Source organism: Danio rerio, chromosome 25, assembly GCF_049306965.1.
Source record: "Danio rerio strain Tuebingen ecotype United States chromosome 25, GRCz12tu, whole genome shotgun sequence".
NCBI classification, from domain to species: Eukaryota; Metazoa; Chordata; class Actinopteri; order Cypriniformes; family Danionidae; genus Danio; species Danio rerio.
Window position 1 is genome coordinate 4,675,522 of NC_133200.1, and position 23,558 is coordinate 4,699,079.

Genomic DNA, 23,558 nt, shown 5'->3' on the forward strand with positions numbered 1-23,558 from the left:
TCATATCAATATCCTAAATTCAATTCATCTTTATTTCTTTAGCGCTTTTACAATGTAGATTGTGTCAAAGCAGCTTTACATTGAAGATCAAGTAAGTTGAAACTGTCAGTCCAGTTTTCAGAGTTGTAGCTCAGCTTAGTTCAGTTCAGTGTGGTTTAATTTTCACTGTTGGAAGTCCAAACACTGAAGAGCAGATCAACTGATACCTTGTGGGGGACTTATGAGTACGCCCACACGGAATCTGCGGGCGCAGAATTCCGCAGATTTTCCGCAGATTTTACACAGAATTCGGCAGATTTCTGCAGATTTTTAGCCCATTATTAATTCTGTTTATTTACTTGAGTAAATGTGTAAATCTGAATTTATTCAGTTTTTATTCAGTAATTTATTACTTTTTATTTAATATATTAAGGTTTTAGTTACTCCCAAAATAATTCCGCAGAAATCCGCAGATTTTTACCAAAATTCTCTGCAGAAATAGCAAAAAACGTCTGCAGATTCCGTCTGGCCCTACTTATGAGCTGCACATTTGTTATGATTATCAGTGATCTAGCAGCTGCAGATGGAATACAAATGGACTACAAATCCGCCATTTGATGGACTACATATTTCAGTCATGCACCGCTCACACGCACCGGTTCCTCATTGTGATTACACACAAACACACAGCCGATGCTGATCATGGACTGATTACAGGACTATTTAAACAGCGCACACATATGCATCATGACTGAGTCTTCTGTAATGTGAATATGGACACTGGACTACGCAGTTGAGGATCCAAATGCAGGTTTATAACAGAGAGATTGTCAGGCAAGCAACGGTTAACATAGGGGTAAACAGATGTGTACAGGCAAATCCAGATTCGTAGTCAAAATCACAGGCAAATGGTCAGAAGGCAGGCAGCAGACAGATTTCTAGGCATGGATCTAACACGGCAAAGGAAACGCATCAAAATGTTCACAGTACAAATAAACTAGACTCAGCAACTAGTGTGTGTGTGTGTTTGTGCTGCTTTTGAAGTCCGCGTAATCAGTTCTGAACAGCATCAGCTGTGTGCTTGTGTGTAATCAATAGAAGGAGGAACCGGTGCGTGTGAGCGGTGCATGACTGCAATATGTAGTCCATGCAATGGCGGATTTGTCGTTCGTTAGGGATCTGCAGCCACTAGATCGTTTGTTAATCATAATGAAATTTATGCAAATAAGTCTACGTTTTTGCTAATAGTTTTATCTTGTGAGTTTTATTTCAGTTAATCACATTTTCCCGCTGTTCATTTTACATTGTTTACTCCGCTTTTTACATTTTCCTCATTTTTTTTGTGCTTTTTTTAACAAATACTTGTACGTCTTTTGTACTGTAAACTCCCCTCTTAGTGCATGTTAAATGAATCACGCTTTTTGTGAATGTTTTCGTGGGACTGCGCACACCTAGCCAAACATCCCGTAGTTAGTGATTTTCTGCGAGTGTGTGTCTGTGTGTGTATTACAGTCTTGGTTAACAGAGCTGCTCTGTTTGGGAATGTTTGCCTTTCCTGCCCTGCTGGAAACAACCTGTCTGTCTTTCTTTCTCTATGTCTCTCTCTCTCTCTCTCTCTCTCTCTCTCATAACCTGTAGCTCACTTCTAACGCATGTTGTGTCCAGTGTTCACATTAGAGCAGGACAGTAAGATTTGTAAGGCTGTAGTGATGAAGAGCAGGCGCCGTTCCTCCTCCTCCTCATCCTCTTCTGCTCTTTTTTGCAGTGGGGTGGCCAGATCCGACAGCAAGATCAGTGCCAAGACCCTGTTCGGTGAGTAAACCACGCGTTTGTTTGGAAATTAGAGGCGCTGGGAGTATTATTGTGCAATATTGTACGTTGTCTGAAATGTTAGCAATCAAATAAAAGAATAAATATAAGAGTTTGTTAATTGAGTAATTGTATAAAATGCCTGTCATGAAAATATAAACGTAACTTAAATGTTTGCTCTTAATAAAAAATGAGTGCTCTGCTAAGATTAATCACATCCAAAATTAAAGTTTGTATATATATATATATATATATATATATATATATATATATATATATATATATATATAAATTGTGTGCATGCTGTTATTATGTATGTTTAAATACATACATGCATGCATACAGTATATTCATATAGGAATATGCATATAGAAAATGTTTATTTATATTTATTCATGCATGTATTTTCTTTTCGGTTTAGTCCCTTTATTAATCTGGGATCGCCACAGCTGAATGAAGCACCAACTTATCAAGCATATGTTTTACGCAGAGTATGCCCTTTCAGCTGCAACCCAATACTGGGAAACTGTTTTTTATATTTTGATATAAAAGATATATATATATATATATATATATATATATATATATATATATATATATATATATATATGATGCAAGTTATATATAAATGTAAATATTTATTAGTTTATAATAAAAATAAATAAATATTTAATATTTAAATAAATAAATATTTAAATAAATAAATATTTATTTTAGTTTTGTATAGTTTTGTTTGTGTATATATTAGGGCTGTGCGATTTAGGGAATAGAACTAATTGCAATTTTTAAAAATTTTATTTATTTTTTTATTTTTATTATTTGACAGATATTGCGATTTGTTCCGCGGTTTGATTTTGTAGTCATGCTTTAGCTCAATAATCTGTATCGTGTAGCTTCTGACTGCTAAAATACAGTGAGTGTTAATTAAAAAAGGGAACTGAAAAGATATTGGGCCCTATCATACACCCGGCGCAATGTGGCGCAACGCGTGACGCAATTGTTATTTGCTAGTTTCAGCTCGGCGCAAGACTCGTTTTGATGTGTTGCGCTACGCTGTTTAAATAGCAAATGCATTTGCGATCATATGTGCACTCATAGGCGTTCTGGTCTAAAAAAGCAGGCGTGTTTTGGCACGATGCTATTTTGAGAAACTGTAATAGTCTGTTCTTTAGACCAGAACAAAGCCGGTCTAAAGTCTGGCGCAGAGTGGGCCTCGCTTACACACTGCTTAATACACACAAGATGTAGAGCAATACGCAAAAATCTTTATATATGAAAAAGAATTCAAATCTTATGAATATATATAGCATATAATAAGGATATATAGGAAATAAATATAAAGAATTAAAATATTACAAAACATATTATTTTTTAGCCTACATAAATATAAAAACCACTGCTTTGAATCCTTCTTCATCTCGGGAGGCTTTTTCAGTTCATTCTTAACAGTTTGCTTTTGTATAATGTTATTAATATTAACAGTATTATTTATCATATGCATATGTTTGTTTTATTAAAAACAAGCTTAGATTTGTCCACCTGCAGGTTTTTGTAACCACAGGGAGTGACACAAACAACTGAGGTAGGATCCAATATGCAGGTTTATTGGTAGTCAGGCAAGCAGTGGTCAACACAGATGCAAACAGATGTATAAAGGCAAATCCAGAATCGTAGTCAGTAAACAGGCGATAGGTCAAAAGGGAGGCGGCAGGCAGGGAGAACAGGAATACAAGGCTTGGTCTAAACACGGATAAACATGACCCGGCAAACTGAATGGGTGAGTGTGTGGCTTAAGTAGTGAGTGCAATCAGTTTCTGACAATCCTCAGGTAGTGCGAGTAATCAGTCTAAATGAGGAAGCATGTGTGAGTGTGGCCGGAGTGCATGTATGAATATGTAGTCCATCAAAGGCGGAAGTGTAGTCCATGGTTATTGATAGAGCAAACCAGCGATCTTATGGAATCCGATCGCTGGTAATCGTAACAGTTTTAGACCATATGGGGCACAGCATGTGTTTTAGGATATAACTCAGTTGTTTGAACACACTTCGTTATTATTGTTCATTTATTCGTTTGCTGGAAATTAAAACTGAGTTTGGAAATAGCTTTGAAACAAATCTTTGCGCTTAACAAACGAAATTAATTATGTATAGGCTAATTGATGTCTGTGCGTAAAGGTTTCCCTATCCAAGAGCGAAAGTGAAAGTGAATTATGAGATGCCTTATCTCTCATTTTCGCACTGTAGATGCTCTGTTTAACTGTTTTCTTGCTAGTGAATTGCTCAGTTTTTTCACTTACACTTACTTCACGTCATGTAAATAGCAAATGCACTTATGGCGCGACGCAGCTGAATCTTAAAGGCTATGGGAGATGAGACTCTGATTGGTTTATTCTCAAAACACACCTATAACTCATTAAGAGAATAAGCTTAACCCTGTTAGACCATGTGCCATGGCGCAAAGCCGATTTTCCCGTCCTTAAAATAACAAAAGTGCATTCTGACACGCCCTGAGTGCGTTTGCGCCCTGCGCTTTCCACTTTGCGCATGCACCGTCAAAATAGAGCCCAAAGTGTTTCTGCAGTTTTTATCAAGGCTGTACATAAAAAATGTAATTAATTCATGTTTACCATTAGAAGCTGGAAATATTCACACACTGCTGCCACACAACTGCGTTTACAGCCCTTAAAAATGTTACTTGTGGATAATACGTCACCTTTCAAATCAATGCAAAGACTTGCGAGCAGATTGGTGCCTCAACACTTTCTGTTTGCTTTTCATAAACAAGGCCCTGTGTGTGTCAGTGATGCAGTGATAGTGTTTTTTTGTATGTCTCCTCCCACTGGATTGCATCACATCCTGTGTCCTGCTTCCTTTGAGATGCCGGACCAGTATGTAAAGGCTCTGGTAGTACAGTAGGACATTTGCATGAGTATCGCGCACACACTCTAAGCCATTCAGCTAAAGCAGAACAATCACGCATTTGCCAATCAAATGAGTCTGGCAGGAGATTCACACAGCAGAGGAAGCCACAGAGAAATCACCGTTCACCACACACACACTCATAGTATTACTGATAGAGACTCATCACGAACTGTATGTGAACCAGATTTTGATAAAAACCCAAACAATACAAGCATACTAATAAAGCAAAACAAAACAAATCTGAAAAATGAGTTGTGTGTAATACAGTGTAATACAGTGTAATGACACAAGGAGAGACCACTTAAGTCACATGGAAGTCACAGGATGAAGTCACATGTATTGCTCAGGTGTGAGTTTCTCACAGACTTCAACAGAGTGTCAAAATCCTGATGGTTCTGTGGGTCTCGACTATCAGTTCTGAGCTTTATTTTATATTCTCTATTGGATTCAGATCAGGTGATTGGCTAGGCCATTCTACATATTGATTTTCTTTCTCTGAAAGCATCTGAGAAGTTTCTTTGGCTGTGTTTTGGATCATTGTCTTGCTGAAATGGTTTCATCTTCATCCTCCTGGTTGGACTGAAGCAGTTGATATTCATTTACACTGAGGAAAGGCAGAGGGTTGCTGAAGAACTTCTAAAGAGAATTCAGCTGCTGTCTGGGCTTTCACTGCCCTGTCTTCATGTGTTCAATACGTTTTTGCTGTGTCACTTCATTATAATACTAATAACTCTATTTGTAAACTAATTAGATTTGTTTTCTTTGCATATATGGATTTCCTTGGTTGTTACCAACATCTGGGGAACATTTCAAGTCAACAACCTCTTTCAAAATATGTTTTCTGATAAAAATAATGATGTGTTCAATACTTATTTTACTCGCTGTATAAGACGGAAAATGTGATTGAAATGTCTTTCAGTTGGCTATATAGTTATTAATAGTAACCTCTCGACTTGATGGCACATCCACCATGTTTGTAGTTTGCTTACACTTCCCCCCTGAATTTGTAGTTCTAATCAATTCTCATCCAACATGTTACAAGTTGTATGTAGCAGTTAGAGTACAGAAGCTTCTACACTTTGAATTTCTAATGTAAATAGTAGAGCATGTGGGAACACTTCTCAACATACATTCGGGACATAGCACGCTATTATACACCCGGCGCAAAATGTGTTTGGCGCGATTTGTTGCTATTTTCAGATCAGCGCGACCCTAATTTTTTTATGTTTTGTGCCACGCTTTTTAAATAGGAAATACATTTGTGCCGCTTTGTGGACTCATGGGTGTGCTGGTCTATAAAGGAGGTGTGTTAAGGTGCATTGTTGGCGCATTGCTATTTTGAGGAACTGAAATAGACTGTAGTTGAAAGTAGGTTTAAAGTCTAGCGCAGAGCACGTTAGCTGTGCGCCTTAAACGTATTCACATTGCTTAATACACGCAGGATGTACAGCAATATACAAATATCTTTACATATGAAAAACAATAAAAGGATTCAAATATTACAAAATTTGTTAATTTTTACATAAATAGTAAAACCACTGACTCCATGCCTTCTTCATCTCAGGTTTCAGTTTATTTATTATTTTATTATGTTATTATTATATATTTATTAAAGGCATATTAAGGTCTCACCTTATTTTGATGGTCCGTTTGTTGAATTTAGGTTACATTGCATCTACATGCCAACTAATTCTCATTAGATTATAAGTAGACTGTTAGGTTGGGGATAGGGTACTGGTGGGGGTTAGTGTAAGTTGAAATGTACTTGCAAAGTTTCTTATAGTCAGTTTAATGTGTTGAAGGAGCAGTATCAGCAGATATTAAGCAGACAGTCTGCTAATACTCAAATGGACCTTTAAAATAAGTGTTACCCATATTTATATTTTTTTTTATAAAAACAAGTTTAGATTTGTCCACCTGTCAGGTTTTGGGCCATATGGGGCATAAGAACAGGATGTGTGTTTGAATATAACTTAGTTTTCTAAACACACTTTGTTATTATTGTTCATTTATTCATTTGCTGGAAATTAGAACTGAATTTAGAAATAGTTTTAAAACAAATCTTTGCGCTTAACAAAATTAATTAAATCTGTAGGCTAATGGATGTCTTCAGTGGACAGTCTTCAGTTTCCTTATCCACAAAAGTAAAAGGAGTAAAGTAAAGAGAAAGTAAAGAGGCTGAATGGAGGAGGCTCGTTCTTTATTCTCGCGCTGCAGATGCTCTGTTTAACTGATTTCTCGCTAGTGAAGCGTTCAGTTTTTCCACTTCCGAAGCAACTGACTTAAGGGGAATGGGAGATGAGCCTCTGATTGGTTTATTCTCAAAGCACACCCATAACCAGGGCTTAACATTAACTTTTTTGATCACCAACCACTGTGGCTAGTAGTTTTCCAATGTTACTAGCCACTCGCCATTTCAACTAGCCACAATTTTAAGGTTAGGAAAATATTTTATTTACACATAAATATGACTTTGACATGCTAAAATTAATTCATTTAGAGTTTGAGTTATCTCTACTTGCCTCCTCATTAATTTCTCTTTTTGTGTGTAGTGCATGAGCTTGCTCAATCGAGCCTATGGGTCAGGGTTTCATATATTACAATTAGTTTTCATAGTTTTCAGAGCCCAAAAAGAAGGATTTACCCAATTTATCTCTGACCACACCATACAAAAACAGTTAATTATTTCTTAGCCACAAATTTCAAATGTGTCAAAACAAGCAAAATATAGCTGAATATACTTTTTATTTAACAAAACATATGCACTGTAATCTGTCCTGACTAAAGGTCCCAGATCCCCAGATCTCCTATTAAAGCAATGTTATTGTAAAAAAATGATAATTAAACCATATTAAGGCAAAAGAAAGCAGGTAAAAAACATTGTGTGTGATAATGAAAGGATAAACACACACTCACATGGTTAATGTTAGACCCATAAACAATCTGTTCAAAAAATGGTTAAACCGAAAGCAACTGGCGCTGCTTACAATAAGTCAACTCTGGAACTCTTGAAAGCAGCAAGGCTGTAGGTGCATGTTCCTCCCTTTTTGTCCAGTCTATTTGTAAGAGAACCGATCGCATAAATTGTATTTCTAGACACAGTTGGTTCACTAAAGGAAACGGGAGCGCCCACGTGTTATAAACAGTCGCGCATCACCTCGGCTGTTATTAGCGCGAGTGATTATCCTCTCATTCGGTACTCACCTGCTTTGCTCGCGCGAAGTCGCGAACGCAATTATTTTTGTCAGTCGTGTTGCTTCTCGATCGCCTGTGCAGGCATATTGGACCATCCTTATTGTCGAACCCTGCTTTTAAGAATTATTATCTGGAAAAATAATTTTCAACCAGCCAAAGTGGCTAGTGGGAGTGTCTGTCTTACCCGCCACCACCGAAATCAACCCGCATTTGTCGGGTTGGTGGGTGTTAATGTAAAAACCTGCCCATAACTCATTAAGAGAATAAGCTCAACCCTGTTAGACCATGTGCTCGGGCGCAGAGCAAATTTTTCATCCTTAAAATGGCAAAAGTGGATTCGGACACGACCTTAATGCTTTTGCACCATGCGCTTTAGACTTTGCACCTAGATCATTAAAATAGAGCCCATACTAATTCTATTTTCCAATACTATTTAGGATGGATAAGCGAGTGTTTCTCTCTCCTGTGTATATTTGAGTCATTAAGCGGAGCTGCTTTAGGTGTTTTGGTCATTGAGAGCTCAGGAAGATCTGTCTGTTTCTCTCTTACTTTCGTTCTGTTCCTCAAAGCCTCTTTCATGCTCAGTGAGTGACTTCAGCACACACGGCCTTTCCAGACACACCCGGCTGAACACCGACAACATGCTGTGTGTGTGTTCAGGATCAGACGCACACACATATAAACACACACCACTGGAGACACATACTGTACATGCATACAAACACACACACATACACCACAGGAGAGATACACACATCACTGGAGACACACCACCAGAGACACACACATTCAGTACATACAAACACACACACATACACATACATTACATACAAACACACACAAGCACACACACACACACATCACTGGAGACATACTGTACATGCATACAAACACACACACATACACCACAGGAGAGACACACACACACACCACTGTAGACACACAAACACACATAAAGTACATACAAACACACACACACACACAACACTGAAGACATACACATACAGTACATAGAGACACACACACACACACACACACACACACACACACACACCAAAGTCACACACAGACACTTCAGGAGACACACACACCAATTCAACCAATTCATAAAAGCCATGGGTGGCACGGTGGCCACGTGGGAATTGAATAAACTAAATTGTCCGTAGTGTATGTGTGTGAAAGAGTGTGTTTGGATGTTTCCCAGTGATGGGTTGCAGCTGGAAGGGCATCTGCTGCGTAAAACATATGCTGGATAAGTTGGCGGTTCATTCTGCTGTAGTAAATCCTGATTTATAAAGTGACTAAGCCTAAATTGTAGCTCTTCCCAATAGGGAAAAGCAGCAGCAGTCAAGAATGTGTGATTACTAATTACACTCTAAAAACGTTATTTATTTAACCCAATGGTTGAGTTAAACATATTTGGTGGTTTGTTGGGTTCTTTTTAACCTTTATTAGTTCATTTATTAATAACTCAACCAGTTGAGTTAAATATTTGGTGGTTTGTTGGGTTATTTTTAATCTTTATTTGGTTATCTATTTAATAACTAAACCAGTTGAGTTAAATATTTGGTGCTTTGTTGGGTTATTTTTAACCTTTATTTGGTTATTTATTTAATAACTAAACCAGTTGAGTTAAATATTTGGTGGTTTGTTGGGTTATTTTTAACCTTTATTTGGTTATTTATTTAATAACTAAACCAGTTGAGTTAAATATTTGGTGCTTTGTTGGGTTATTTTTAACCTTTATTTGGTTATTTATTTAATAACTAAACCAGTTGAGTTAAATATTTGGTGGTTTGTTGGGTTCTTTTTAACCTTTATTTGGTTATTTATTTAATAACTAAACCAGTTGAGTTAAATATTTGGTGATTTGTTGGATTATTTTTAACCTTTATTTGGTTATTTATTTAATAACTAAACCAGTTGAGTTAAATATTTGGTGCTTTGTTGGGTTCTTTTTAACCTTTATTTGGTTATTTATTTAATAACTAAACCAGTTGAGTTAAATATTTGGTGCTTTGTTGGATTATTTTTAACCTTTATTTTGTTATTTATTTAATAACTAAACCAGTTGAGTTAAATATTTGGTGCTTTGTTGGGTTCTTTTTAACCTTTATTTGGTTATTTATTTAATAACTAAACCAGTTGAGTTAAATATTTGGTGCTTTGTTGGATTATTTTTAACCTTTATTTGGTTATTTATTTAATAACTAAACCAGTTGAGTTAAATATTTGGTGGTTTGTTGGGTTATTTTTAACCTTTATTTGGTTATTTATTTAATAACTAAACCAGTTGAGTTAAATATTTGGTGGTTTGTTGGGTTATTTTTAACCTTTATTAGATCATTTATTAATAACTAAACCAGTTGAGTTAAATATTTGGTGGTTTGTTGGGTTATTTTTAACCTTTATTAGTTTATTTATTAATAACTAAACCAGTTGAGTTAAATATTTGGTGGTTTGTTGGGTTCTTTTTAACCTTTATTTGGTTATTTATTTAATAACTAAACCAGTTGAGTTAAATATTTGGTGGTTTGTTGGGTTATTTTTAACCTTTATTAGTTCATTTATTAATAACTAAACCAGTTGAGTTAAATATTTGGTGGTTTGTTGGGTTATTTTTAACCTTTATTAGTTTATTTATTAATAACTAAACCAGTTGAGTTAAATATTTGGTGGTTTGTTGGGTTCTTTTTAACCTTTATTTGGTTATTTATTTAATAACTAAACCAGTTGAGTTAAATATTTGGTGGTTTGTTGGGTTATTTTTAACCTTTATTTGGTTATTTATTTAATAACTAAACCAGTTATGTCGAAGATTTTGAATTTCAACAGTCTACTGATTTAACAGACACTAAACAGCTGTATTACAGTTTTTCTTGATTGCTTTGATGCAGCCGTCAACTGAAACTCCACATTTTCAAAACAGTTAACACACAGGCCCAAACAGCGGCACTCGTGGTCAAAATGACACATTTTGCTTGCAAAACGCACATACCGTGTCAAAACATTTAAAATATGCAACAAAAACTAGTTTTACCTTCAAACAACACAACTTGCAAACAAGTATGTGAGCTCTTTCAATTAATCATTACACAGTGGACAACAAAATACAGAACTCAGGGTGAATCAGTGCACCATTGCTTGCCATTGTAGCCTATTGCCAGTGCAATTTGTTGTCTTTCTATTTGGGCTGTCAAATTTGCCTTTTTGCAAAGAATTGGATCCAGAATATGAAATGCTTTGATTAAATTTATATTGAGCTCATGACATTTTTCAAACTGTGGCTGAAAACCGAAATGCTGTAAAAAAAAAAAAAAAAAAAAAAGACAAAAGTAATAGAATACGGTAAATATTAGAGAAAACACATGTAATAAACTAATATACAGTCAAATCAATTGGGAGTATAGGACATAGCAACTATTGACCTTCTCCTTTCATGCTGGCACAGAACAACACAGACCTTCCATCGTTTTCATAAGGTTTGCAGACTGATTGCTAATTGAAGATTTGTGTGAAGGAGTGTCGCAGAAATCGGTGCTTTAGTGAATTTATACTGATGTTGGTAGTTTCTAATAGTTAGGAATAGATGGTTTCTGTTTGGTTACCATAACTAAAACAATGGGGTTTGGACTGCTTGAATGACATCTGTGTTAACTGTTTTGAAAAATGGTGGGGAAAGTGTGTCAACCCAATGAGAAAGGGTTTACACATTTGAAAGACCCGTCTTCTGCTCTGCTGGGATAGTGATAATGAAAATGAAGTGGAGCCTATTTTATTTAAACAGGTCAAAGCAAACAAGAAAAACTGTAATGCGTGCATAATGTTGTTTTCGCAATGTAAAGTTTTTTTAAGCTATAACACAATAATATTGTTGTTATTTTTTTTTTTTTATCAAACTACCTTTCAGTGTCATGTTTTTATATCTGTTTTACTATCCAAGACCATCTTTTAGAAGTGTTTGGATGAGGTTAAAATGTATTGTACACTGTGGACACTGAGTGAAGCCTGCTGCAGCTGCTGAAAAGCCTCTACAGCACACAACTCTATATTCTGCTTCATCAACACACAATTTTCTGCTTGCACATTCTGTACTTTTTTCTGCTTCTTCATTGTTTATGATTCTTGATTTATTTTAACAAAAGTGTCTGAACCTAAAATGCAATGCAAATGAAGCATTTTCAAAAACTGTATGGCATTTATTTACACAGTCATAATTATAAAAATAATAGTGTAGTGTAGTAATAGTAGCATTAGTAATACCCGAATGGAAAAGATAACATTTAATCAGAATAACCCATTTAAATTTAAATGATAGAACCCAATGCATGGAGTTAAAATTAACCCATTGTTGGGAAGGTGCTATAATAACCTATAAATGTTGGGGTATTTTTAACTTAACTATTTTAACAGAGTACTGTAATAATTACTGTATTACTATATAATTACTAATTATTGCCGCTGTTGGGGGGGGGGTTAAAAGGATGTAAACATGTGAAAACAAGTGAATAAAAATAAACAGAATGCATGATTGTATGCTGTTAAGGCGTTGCAATCAAAAAATGCCATTATAATGGAAGTCGATGGGGCAAAAACAGACCCTAACATAATGAAAGGGTAGTCAATTTGTCAGGACTGTATTGTTGAATTATGAAAATTTTCCAATTTCCCCAAAATATGTGTCAAAATAAGATTTGTTTCCAAAAATATTTCTTTTTGCTGAAACACAGAGAAATTTGTGGCCAAATTAAGACTCAAAATCACCTCAGAGCGGCTGAAAACATCCCCAACAGCTCACGCAAGGGTTAATGACTCAAACATAAACAAGAGAGAAACGCTGTCAGAGCTTGATTGATGAGTTCTGGAAGCTGTAAACCCACTGTACAGTAACACTATCTGAATACTAGTGTGTCAGTTCATATGTCAACCTCAAACTCTGGAGAAAATAATAGGAGTATGTATTTTCCTGTGAGGAGAAGCCTATAACACGAATACAGTTTATCCAAATTTATATATCGTGCGTTGGCTTTTTAATGAAGACTACACTGTTGATTACAGTTTCTGTATTCACATGTGGTTTTTGTTTATTTTATGGTGGGGAATTGCTTTATGGGATGTTGATCTCTGCTCTGTTGACTTTTAATGTTGAAAGTTCAACTCTACAGTTTAACAAAGTGACTTTTATCGACATTTTAGCAGTTTGAAATAATAAACAGAGATAAGTTTTTGTAGCAACCCTGCTGAAAAATCCAGCTTAAACCAGCCTATTATGATTGGCTGGTTTAAGCTGGTCGACCAGCCTGGTTTAAAAGAGGTTTTGGCCATTTCCAGGCTGGTTTCCAGCCATTTCCAGCCTGGTCTTAGCTGTTCAGGCTGGGAAATGACCAGCTAAAACCAGCTTGACCAGCCTAGCCAGGCTGGGAGCCCATCCAAAACCAGCTATATCCAGCTTAAACCAGGCTGGTCAAGTTTGTTTTAGCTGTATTTAGCTGGTCATTTTCCAGCCTGACCAGCTAAGACCAGGCTGGAAATGGCTGGAACCCAGCCTGGAAATGGCCAAAACCCCTCTTAAACCCAACCCAGGCTCATTGTGGAAACGTAGTCCCGCGGACCTTTCTGGAGACCGTGGAATACGTCCCGGGAGGTACGTACGGCTGCAGATTTTGTTTTTGTGAATCCGCGAGAGGCCCTAAACCCGAGCAACAGTTTACAAAAGCCGTCCAAAAAAAGAAAAGCCCTGATTTTTTTTTTTATGCCGCATTTTCGGATTTCAACGCGTTCTCACCCTGTTATAAAACTCATTCACTTAACTTTTGGATTCTGTTTTTGTCTTACCTGATTGCTGGAACCGCTCTTCCCCGGACTCGAAACCGATCGCCGTGGTCAACTCCTCTCTGCATCTCGAGCCTGCCGATGTACACGGTGAGCTGAGTGGACAAACGGGTTGCAGCGGGAAAGCCCTCCACAAGGACGTAAGCGGTCGGCCGGCAAGCACGATAGGGGACGGCGTCACACCGCCCCGTAGCGTTCGCTTGAAAAAAATAAATGCAGCCGTACATACCTCTCGAGACGTATTCCGCTGTCTCCAGAAACGTCCGCGGGACTACGTTTTCAGAATGAGCCTGGGTTGCATAAACCAGGCTGGTCGACCAGCTAAAACCAGCCAACCATCCTAGGCTGGTTTAAGCTGAATTTTTCAGCAGGGTAATAATATAATGATATAATATATACTATACAACACCAACTCAGACAATAAATCACTTTAAACTATTAAAATGTTTAAAAAAAGTTGTTTTGTTGAACTTTCAAGGTTAGAAAGTTGTTGTAAGAAAGATCAAGATCCCGTAATTCAAATCAAAAGCATAAATATACAGCGAAAAATAAAAACATCCATCACAAAATATGGGAAACTGCTAATTTATGGATATTTTTATAAGTGTTATCTAAATAAGTCTCATTTTCTTTATTTAAAAAAATATGAAATGTTTATTTTGTCTTTCTTTTTGTATTACTAATTTGGTAGGACTCGATTCATATAAATTCAAGAGTTCACACTCAGCTGATGATTGATAATAGGGCATGTTTGGCATGCTGTCCCAGGAGAGAGCCCTAAGCTCAGAATATCCTTGAGCTCGGGGCTCCCTCCCATTTAAAGAGCAAAAGGAGAGTTTGAGCTCAGGTAGGTCTCGAGAACTCCCCTGCTTGTGAACAAGCTGAGATTAATCTGACTATGGGTTGGCTTAAGATGCTATTTTGAAGTAGTCAATTTACTTATGGTGTATGTCTTTTGACGGTGGGAGGAAACCCGGGGAAAACCCACGCAAACACAGTGAGAACATGCAAACTTCGTATAGAAACGCTGAGGTGCTCGGAGAGGGGCCGAACCAGCTGCGTTTTTGCTGTGAGGCAACAGTGCTAATTACTGGGCCGCTGTGCCACCCTATCAGAAAAGCGGAGGAGTATGGGTGGAAGGGGGGATTCTTCAAGATGAAGATGACTGAAGTAGAAAGCTCTGGTTATTATTTCTAGTGTGTCAGTATTCATCTGATTGGTGTAATATACTGAGCTGATGCGGTACCAGCTGTGTTCAGTCATGAGCATGTGATCCTCCAGAAATTAGTTTATAAATAAACCACACTTAGTGTTGTAATATTGTTTATTTAAATGATGGATTAACGAATACATTTTACAATATAATTTTCATTCATTCATTCATTCATTCATTCATTCATTCATTCATTCATTCATTCATTCATTCATTCATTCATTCATTCATTTTCTTTTCGGCTTAGTCACTTAATTAATCAAGGGTGGCCAGAGTGGAATGAACCGCCAACTTATCCAGCATATGTATGACGCAGTGGATGCCCTTCCAGCTGCAACCCATCACTGGGAAACACCCTTACACACTCATTCACACACACACTACAGGCAATTTATTCATTCATTCGTTTTCTTTTTGTCTTAGTCCCTTTATTCATCAGGGGTCACCACAGCGGAATGAACCGCCAACTTATCCAGCATATGTTTTACACAGCGGATGCCCTTCCAGCTGCAACCCATCCCTGGGAAACATCCATACACACTCATACACTACCGACAATTTAGCCTACCCAATTTACCTAAAGCGCATGTGTTTGGACATGTGGTGGAAACCTGAGCACCCGGAGGAAACCCACACCAACACGGGGAGAACATGCAAACTACACACAGAAATGCCAAATGACCCAGCTGAGGCTCGAACCAGAGACCTTCTTGCTGTGAGGTGGCAGCGCTACCCACTGCTCCACCGTACTGCACTTAATTTTTTTTATTTATTTATTTTGTCTATCTTTGGGTTTTGCTGTTTTTGTAGCAATTAATTAATTTAAATCAGTGTTGTAATTTTGTTTATATAAATAAATAAATAAATAGATGAATTAATTAATTATTTATTGAATTAATTTTACAATATAAATACAGTTGTATTATTGCAAATTAGTAATTATAATAAAAATATTTGCATTGACTTAACAAAAGAGCATTATTAGTTATAACAGTGCAACAAATGCAAAGCTTTTTTTCGTGTTTTTATTTTAGTAAATAATATCTAATATGGAATTACCTGCATGTAAATTAATATAGTGGGACAGAATGCTATTTATTAATTTTAAATGACCTTAAGGAAATGTAAACAATATTTTGCATTCGACATTTAAAAAATATTTACAATGGAAAAGGTTTTAATGATCACAAAAATTATTAAAACCAAAAATAATAATAATCCAAAAAGTCACTTAGACGTCTTTAGATTTTGGGGTGAAAAATGACCTGGAGTCATTTGGCATTTTTGTGTGGAGTTTGCATGTTCATGTGTTGGTGTGGGTTTCCTCCGGGTGCTCCGGTTTCCCCCACAGTCCAAACACATGCGCTATAGGGCAATTGAACAAGCTTAATTGGCCATAGTGTATGAGTGTATATGGGTGTTTCCCAGTACTGGGTTGCAGCCGGAATGGTATCCGCTGTGTAAAACATATGCTGGAATAGTGGGCGGTTCATTCTGCTGTGGCGACCCCTGATGAATGAACAGACTAAGCCAAAGGAAAATGAATGAATGTTCTTTTATGCAGTTAATTTGTGTGTTTGTGTGTGTATGTGTGTGTGTGTTTGCATATATGCACCTGAGTCTAATATAACAGACGCAACATGTTTTTATGTTTTTGTGTGTTCTGCACTCTGGAAATGACCCATGGGATAGTACACATCCCTGCCAAGGGAACACATACAAACACACACACACACAGTCAAACCTGATGCTCTTGCAGTGTTTCGTGTTTCTGTTTGCTCATCTGCATTGAGCCGTGCCTTTAAATCTCTTCTTGTGGTTTGGTGTTTTTGTGTCATGTGCTCGCTCTGAACCCTTCCCAACAACCCTCTGCAGACCAGCACATGCAAAAACATAAAGGTCTATCAGCAGAGTCATGCTCACAGAGAGGACATGCAAAAGAGCAGAACGCTTCAAACACAAACACACACACACACACACACACACACACACACACACACACACACACACACACACACACACACACCAACATCACTGAGAAGAGACTGAGAGAGACTTTAGAAGTCTTTTAATCGCATGAATTTGCATTAAATTCAGTGATTGCTGAATCGGGAAATCCTGGAGGGTCCGATTGATCAACCAGAACACCCTAGCAACTGCATAGTAACCACTTTGAACACCCTAGCAACCCCATTGCGGTCACATAAAAACCACATGCAACAACATAACAACCATCCAGAACACCATAGCAACCACCCAGAACACCATAGCAACTGCGTAACAACCACCTTGAACACCCTAGCAACCCCACAAAACACCCTAAAAACTTTATAGCAACCACATAAAAACCATACAGAACACCTTAGCAATCTATCAGAACACCCTCGCAAGTGCATAGAAACCATCATGAACACCCTAGCAACCGCATAGCGACCATACAAAACACCCTAGAAGCTTCATAGCAACCACATAACAACCACCCAGGACACCTTAGAATCCAACCAGAACACTCTAGCAGCTTCAAAGCAACCACCATGGACACCCTAGCACCATAGCAACCACGTGACACCCATCCGGAACACCATGGCAACCAACCAGAACACCCTAGCAACTGCATGGCGAACCTCTTGAACAACCCCCCATCCCCATTGTGATAACATAGAAACCATATAAAACTCCATAGAAACTTCATAGCAACTACATAACAAACATCCAGAACACCATAGCAACCACTTAAAACACACAGGCAACCTCATAGCAACCTCTGTGAACACCCTAGAATAACAACCAGCCAGAACACCATAGCAACCAATTGGAACACCTCAGCAACTGCATAGCAACCGCCTTGAACACCCTAGCAACCCAAAAGCAACCACACAAGACACAATAGAAACGTCATAGCAACCACATAACACTCAGAAAACCATAACAATCAACCAGAATACCCTAGCAACTGCATGGCACCCCCCTTGAACACCCAAGCAACCACACACAAGACTCTAGAAACTTTGTTGCTACCACATAACAACCAGCCAAGACAGCATAGCAAACAACCGTAACACCCTAGCAACTGCATAGCAACCATTTTGAACACCCTAACAACCCCAAAGCAACCACACAAAATACAATAGAATTGTCATAGCAACCAACTGACAGTCAGAACACCATAACAATCAACTAGAATACCCTAGCAACTGCATGACATTCCTCTTGAACACCCTAGCAACCCCAAAGCAACCATGCACAACACCCTAGAAACTTTATAGCTACCACATAACAACCAACCTGGACACCATAGCAACCAACCGGAACACCCCAGCAACTGCATAGCAACCTCCTTGAAAATCCTTGCAACCCCAAAGCAACCACACAAAACACCATAGAAACGTCATAGCAACCGCATAACATTCAGAACACCATAACAACAAACCGGAATGCCCTAGCAACTGCATGGCATCCCCCTTGAACACCCAAGCAACCTCATAGCAACCACATAAAACACCCTAGAAACCTCATAGCATCCACATTACAGCCATCCGGGACACTACAGAAACCAATTAGAACGTCCTGCAGTTGCATAACAACACCCTTGTGGTTTAATGCAGAAATGTGACCTGTGTGTGTTAGGATAGTGCTGTGAAAGTGTGAGCACAAAGGGTGCTGTGTATATGTGTGTGTTTGCAGTTCATTGGTGTGGTTGTTGCTGTGTAACAGATGGCGTTCCCTGAATTGTTTCCAGATGGGACACTGTAGCCGTTTGGCACGGCAGCATCACAACAGGTGATTCTTGTACCTGCAGAGAGGCTGCGAAACAGGTTTGCTCTTAAAGGGAACAGTGTGTATGGAAGGCTGCTGCTTGCTTTACATATTCTCACCCTTTTTATTTGTTTGTGTTTAACAAGAGAAGGCTGTATGTAGCCGTGCAGAGCGCAGAATAAGACATTACAGACTTAATTCATTTTCTTTTCGGCTTAGTTCCTTTATTAATCAGGGGTCGCCACAGCGGAATGAACCGCCAACTTATCCAGCATATGTTTCACACAGCGGATGTCATTCCAGCTGCAACTCATCACAGGGAAACACCCATACGCACTCATTCACACAAATACACTAGTCAATTTTAGCATACCCAATTCCTCTATGCGTTAAATATATGGACACAATTTTTTTTTTGACAGATCATGATTTTATGAAAGATCTCCCCCCCCGCTCTTTAGGGGGATCGGGCACGGTGGATAGAAAACGGGGCGGGTCGGGCAGCGGGACAACAAATGCTGAATGTAAGCTGGAGCGGTCGGGTTCGGGCTAAAACCTGGCGGGTGCGGGCGGGAGCGGGATTCAAAATTTAGTCCCGCGCAGATCTCTAGTGTGAACTCTTAACGTCTCATTTCTAGTCGAAATACATAAAAATGATTATGTATAAATAATACTATAAATAATTTAAAAAACATCCGCAAGGTATTTCTTTATTACTGTTTGTGTTTTATTTAAATGAAGTCACTTTTCTTTAAAACAAGCTGCATGATCTGCCAGTAGGGTTGGTAAAATAATCTCGTTTTTGTTTTGAAGTCATATTAATTTAGTTGTGTGCTTAATTTTGACTTATTCTAAAAGCAAAACAATATTTCTTACATGTTTAGAAAATGTAAGTTTTTAGACATTTGCTCTAAAAATAAGACAAAAACCCAAAGAAACACTTTTTTTGCAGTTTTTTTTATATATAATATTATATAAATATATGTTCATTCACTTCAATAAAATGAAACTGAAAGGTCTTCAAAACATTTAGTGTTGTCCACGGTAGGCTGAAACTCAAACAGAGAGATGGTTGTGTGTGTGTGTGTGTGTGTGTGTGTGGTGAAAGAGAGACAGGTGAGAGACACACAGAGGTGAGAGACACTGAGTGACAGAGAGGTGAGACAGATTGCGTTACTAGACCTCCAGCAGTCACTTTAGGACAGTGCTTTGAGAGTGTGTGTTTGTTTTATGTACTGGTTTTTGTACTTTACAAGGACAGTGTTTTGTAAAATGACAATGGGTATGACCTAGTTGTAGTAGTAAAGTGGTTTGAGGACATACCTTGTGTCCTTATAATTCAAAACGCCTAAAAATCATGCTTAACAGAGTCTTGTCACATTCAAAAATTGCCACAGGTTTCTTAATAAGGTTAAGGTCAGGTCTAGGGGTAGGCCTATATAAGTAGAGGTTTTTACAGTATGAAATACATTACACTTAGGGAGACTCCCTTTAAACCAGCAATAACAACGTGTGTATGTGTGTGTGTGTGTGTGTGTGTGACTGCAAGTATGTTTGCGTTGAAGGGTCAAATGTTTCCCTGTAAAGAGATTTTCAACCGAAGGCCACTTTTAACTCTTGTTTAAAATGAATTATGCAAGTTGTAAAGTACCGTCATGTTATAAACTTGAGTATAAACGCTCTGAGGAGAAGAGATGCACTTCTTTGCCCTGCAAATAGCTTTTCGTAAAAGGTATGCAAAGATCAAAGTGCACAATAAACACAGTTATTGTCTCTGAAGAGAAAGAAGCAGATGAGAACGGCCTGAAATGATTAGTCAGTAATTACACTCCGACTTCCTGCACAAGCTTCATTACGGCTGTAACAAATGTGCGTACAGTCCAAAAATCAAGATCTACATTAACCCTCAAACATTATAGCGAAGGCCTGGAGGAATTTGCTTTGTGTTGTTGGCATGTTGAGAAGGCTGTTTTCTACACTATTGAATTAGAGGCTTTACCATCCGATCCAGTTCTGATTGAGATTCTTGGGGGCTAGATTGGGATTGCTTAATTATTCTTGACCTACATTTGATTCTTTTTCCTCAGCTGTGGCTCACCACGGTGGCTCAGTGGTTAGCACTCACAGCAGGAAGGTCACTGGTTCTTGTCCCAGCTGGGTCAGTTGGCATTTCTGTGTGGAGTTTTGATGTTCTGTCTCTTTTTTTATTTTTGAAATATTTCCCAAATGATGTTTAACAGAGCAGGACTTTTTTCACAGTATTTCCTATAATATTTTTTCTTCTGGAGAAAATTTTATTTGCTTAATTTCGGCTAAAATAAAAGCAGTTTTTAGTGTTTTGATTACATTTAAAAAAAACACTATTTCAGTATTAGCCCATTTCACAGTGATAAATATCCGGAAAATTTCTCTGAAAAAGGCCACTCACACATCCATTCCAAATTATTGTTCAATTCTGACATCATTAACCAGAAATGAGCTCTAAACGCCTGTGCTTGTGTTTGTAAACATAGAAGGGGTCGGGCTTTTGTTGATGGTTTCACTTTTATTTAAAGCTTTAGCATTCATGCAGCTGCTTTTTTAACAAAGACATCCAAACTAGAGCTCTGCATTCCAGCAAGACCAGACCAGTATTCTTGCCGTGCGGGAATAAATTTCTGATTAAAACACGGTAGCAAGTGGGAACTCTGGCGTAATTTGAATGGGGGCGGATGGTCTGATACTGTGTTCACACCAGACGTGGCACAAATTTGCTTCAATATTCCACTTCATTTGCATTCATTTGCATGTCAAATTCATCTCACAATAGATTTAGATTCGCGTCATGTGCGGTGCTTCTGTCTGCTCTGTGACTCTAGCTTCATTGCTAAATGGCTACGATGGATTTTATTGAGAGGAAAACATTGTTGTTTCGTTTGGAGCCGTGTCTGAGTCCTCTAGATTCTTTCTAAAGTGCACCTAGCTCTGAGTTTATCAACTCCTCCAGAAATGTAACCTGGATGATGAAGTGCAGTGTTTCCAAGCTGAGCCCAGTTTGATGAACTGTTGTCCGGTGTCGGCAGGAGGATTTCCCCTCTGGACACCATTAACAGACGCTACAACATAAGCACGCCCCTACAAGAGAAAGCTCCTGATTGGTTAACGCGGCGCAAATTTCCGCCAAAGTTTAGATTTTCGAACTCGTACATGATAGACTCTTAATAAGAGTATTATCTTAATCATATTAAAATCTGAGCATTGGTGTCCATGTAAATGAAGTGCCAGATGAAGTCGCGAGCTGTCAAAGACAGCGCATTCCTCTCCCTTTCAGCATGCGCCCTCCAATGTTTTATTAAGTCTGACGTGTTTCCCCCTTAAACGCAAGTGTCTGCTTCGCGTTGTTGTGTCAGCGCTTGCGCTTAGTTTAAGCAAATTTGATGAACGCGATCATGCGTGTTGAATCTGTAGGGCGTCGCTCCGGCTGCCCTGTCCTGTGTGAGTTGTGTGTGTGTGTGGAGAGGTAAGCGTGATCGAAGACCCAATAAGGGGGAAGAGCATGCTAGGAGCCCGGAGGCTAATCAGCAGGTCAATCAGAAATGATAAATAACACCTGTCTTTCTAGTGATTGGGCCGGAGAGACTCCCTTCTTAAGGAGAACGGGAGGAGCAGTCGAGAGAAGAGAGAGCACACACACACACACACACACACACACACACACACAGCCTGATACATGTGTGGTGGCATTAAAATTAATAAAGCTGTTGGCTTACCTGAATCGCCGACCCTGTCTTCTTCTTCCCTCAACAACAACAACAACGAACCTTACTACGGTGTATGTGTGCGTGCGTGTGCATGCGTGGGCGCATGTGCGTGTGCGTTTCTTAGCAACAAACCTGCCTAAACGTCTTTGTCTGTAGCCACTAAATCAAAAAGTTACGAATTGCCGTGAGATTGCGTTGCACTCTTAGCTCACATTATTCAAAAGAAAAGGTCCACATTGTCCCCCGATAATAGCAACAGACTGGACTGTTTTAGCAACTGGATGAATGAAAAGGAGGACTAAGCTAAATGGGGTATATGCCGAAGCATGCTAATAGGACTTTTAATTTGCCTGTAACCTGGGTTAAGCGCTTCCGGCGAATTGAAAGTCAATGCAAAATCCGGTGCGTTTAAGGTCTGTTTTCTTTAAAAATCTGCGATCTCCACTAGCTGAGTGATATCTGATTTAAAGTGGGTCTCAGATTGTACAAGAAGCACTGCATTAAATTGCATTTTCCACCGCCATGTCTTTATAATATGAGCATTTATTTTACTCCAGTATATTCAATGGAGCTTCTGCGTTAGCCTGTCGATTCTGACGGGCGCGTGCGAGTAAACAGCTTTTTGTCTCGTTTTACGCTTGAGCAACCAAATAAATGCTAAAGTTTATTTAACTTTATGTATTTTAATGACATTACAGCATTGATGCTGTGTAAGGAACCTTATGAAATGGAAAAAAGTTCACAATAACAGGTCACCGGAAGTGTATCAGCATGGGAACAGCACTAGCTCGGCATTTACCCTATTGTTTCTAATTGTTTTAAACTCACAGCAATACAACGTTTCAATGAGTGCAATTGTTTGTATTCAATAATTTATTATTATTTTTATTATAATTTTCCATATCTGTAATGCCTGTATTTTAGCATTTTTTTGCAGTCCACTTAAAATCTAACTTGGAAATAATTTTTTTTCTTTATTGGTGTGGATTGTTTTGAAATTAAAATGGGATTAACATGCCTTTGTTTTTATTTCTGTAATAAATATGGCAGTCAAGCCAGGATCTTGATGGTTTATTGTGGGTTTGTTATGTACATGAAGTAATCTGTTTTAC

General features: G+C 38.1%; 1 protein-coding gene and 1 long non-coding RNA gene across 13 annotated transcripts in view; one reads left to right on the forward strand and one right to left on the reverse strand.

Annotated features, from left to right (window-relative positions):
* eps8l2 (EPS8 signaling adaptor L2) overlaps positions 1 to 23,558 on the forward strand; it is a 118,551-nt gene that overhangs the window by 48,961 nt on the left and 46,032 nt on the right. For 11 of the 12 annotated variants that reach the window (XM_073942564.1, XM_073942571.1, XM_073942562.1 and 8 more), the window contains one exon: positions 1,745 to 1,791. In XM_073942564.1, the coding sequence (XP_073798665.1) occupies positions 1,745 to 1,791 (47 nt within the window). Of the gene's footprint in view, positions 1 to 1,744; positions 1,920 to 23,558 lie in introns of all 12 variants that reach the window. The other variant, XM_073942572.1, reaches the window with a different exon arrangement.
* LOC141380865 (uncharacterized) lies at positions 9,460 to 11,211 on the reverse strand. The gene is made up of 3 exons (XR_012400176.1): positions 10,605 to 11,211; positions 9,795 to 10,016; positions 9,460 to 9,720 (listed from the first exon to the last, which is right to left on the reverse strand). It is a non-coding gene; the product is annotated as an uncharacterized lncRNA (long non-coding RNA).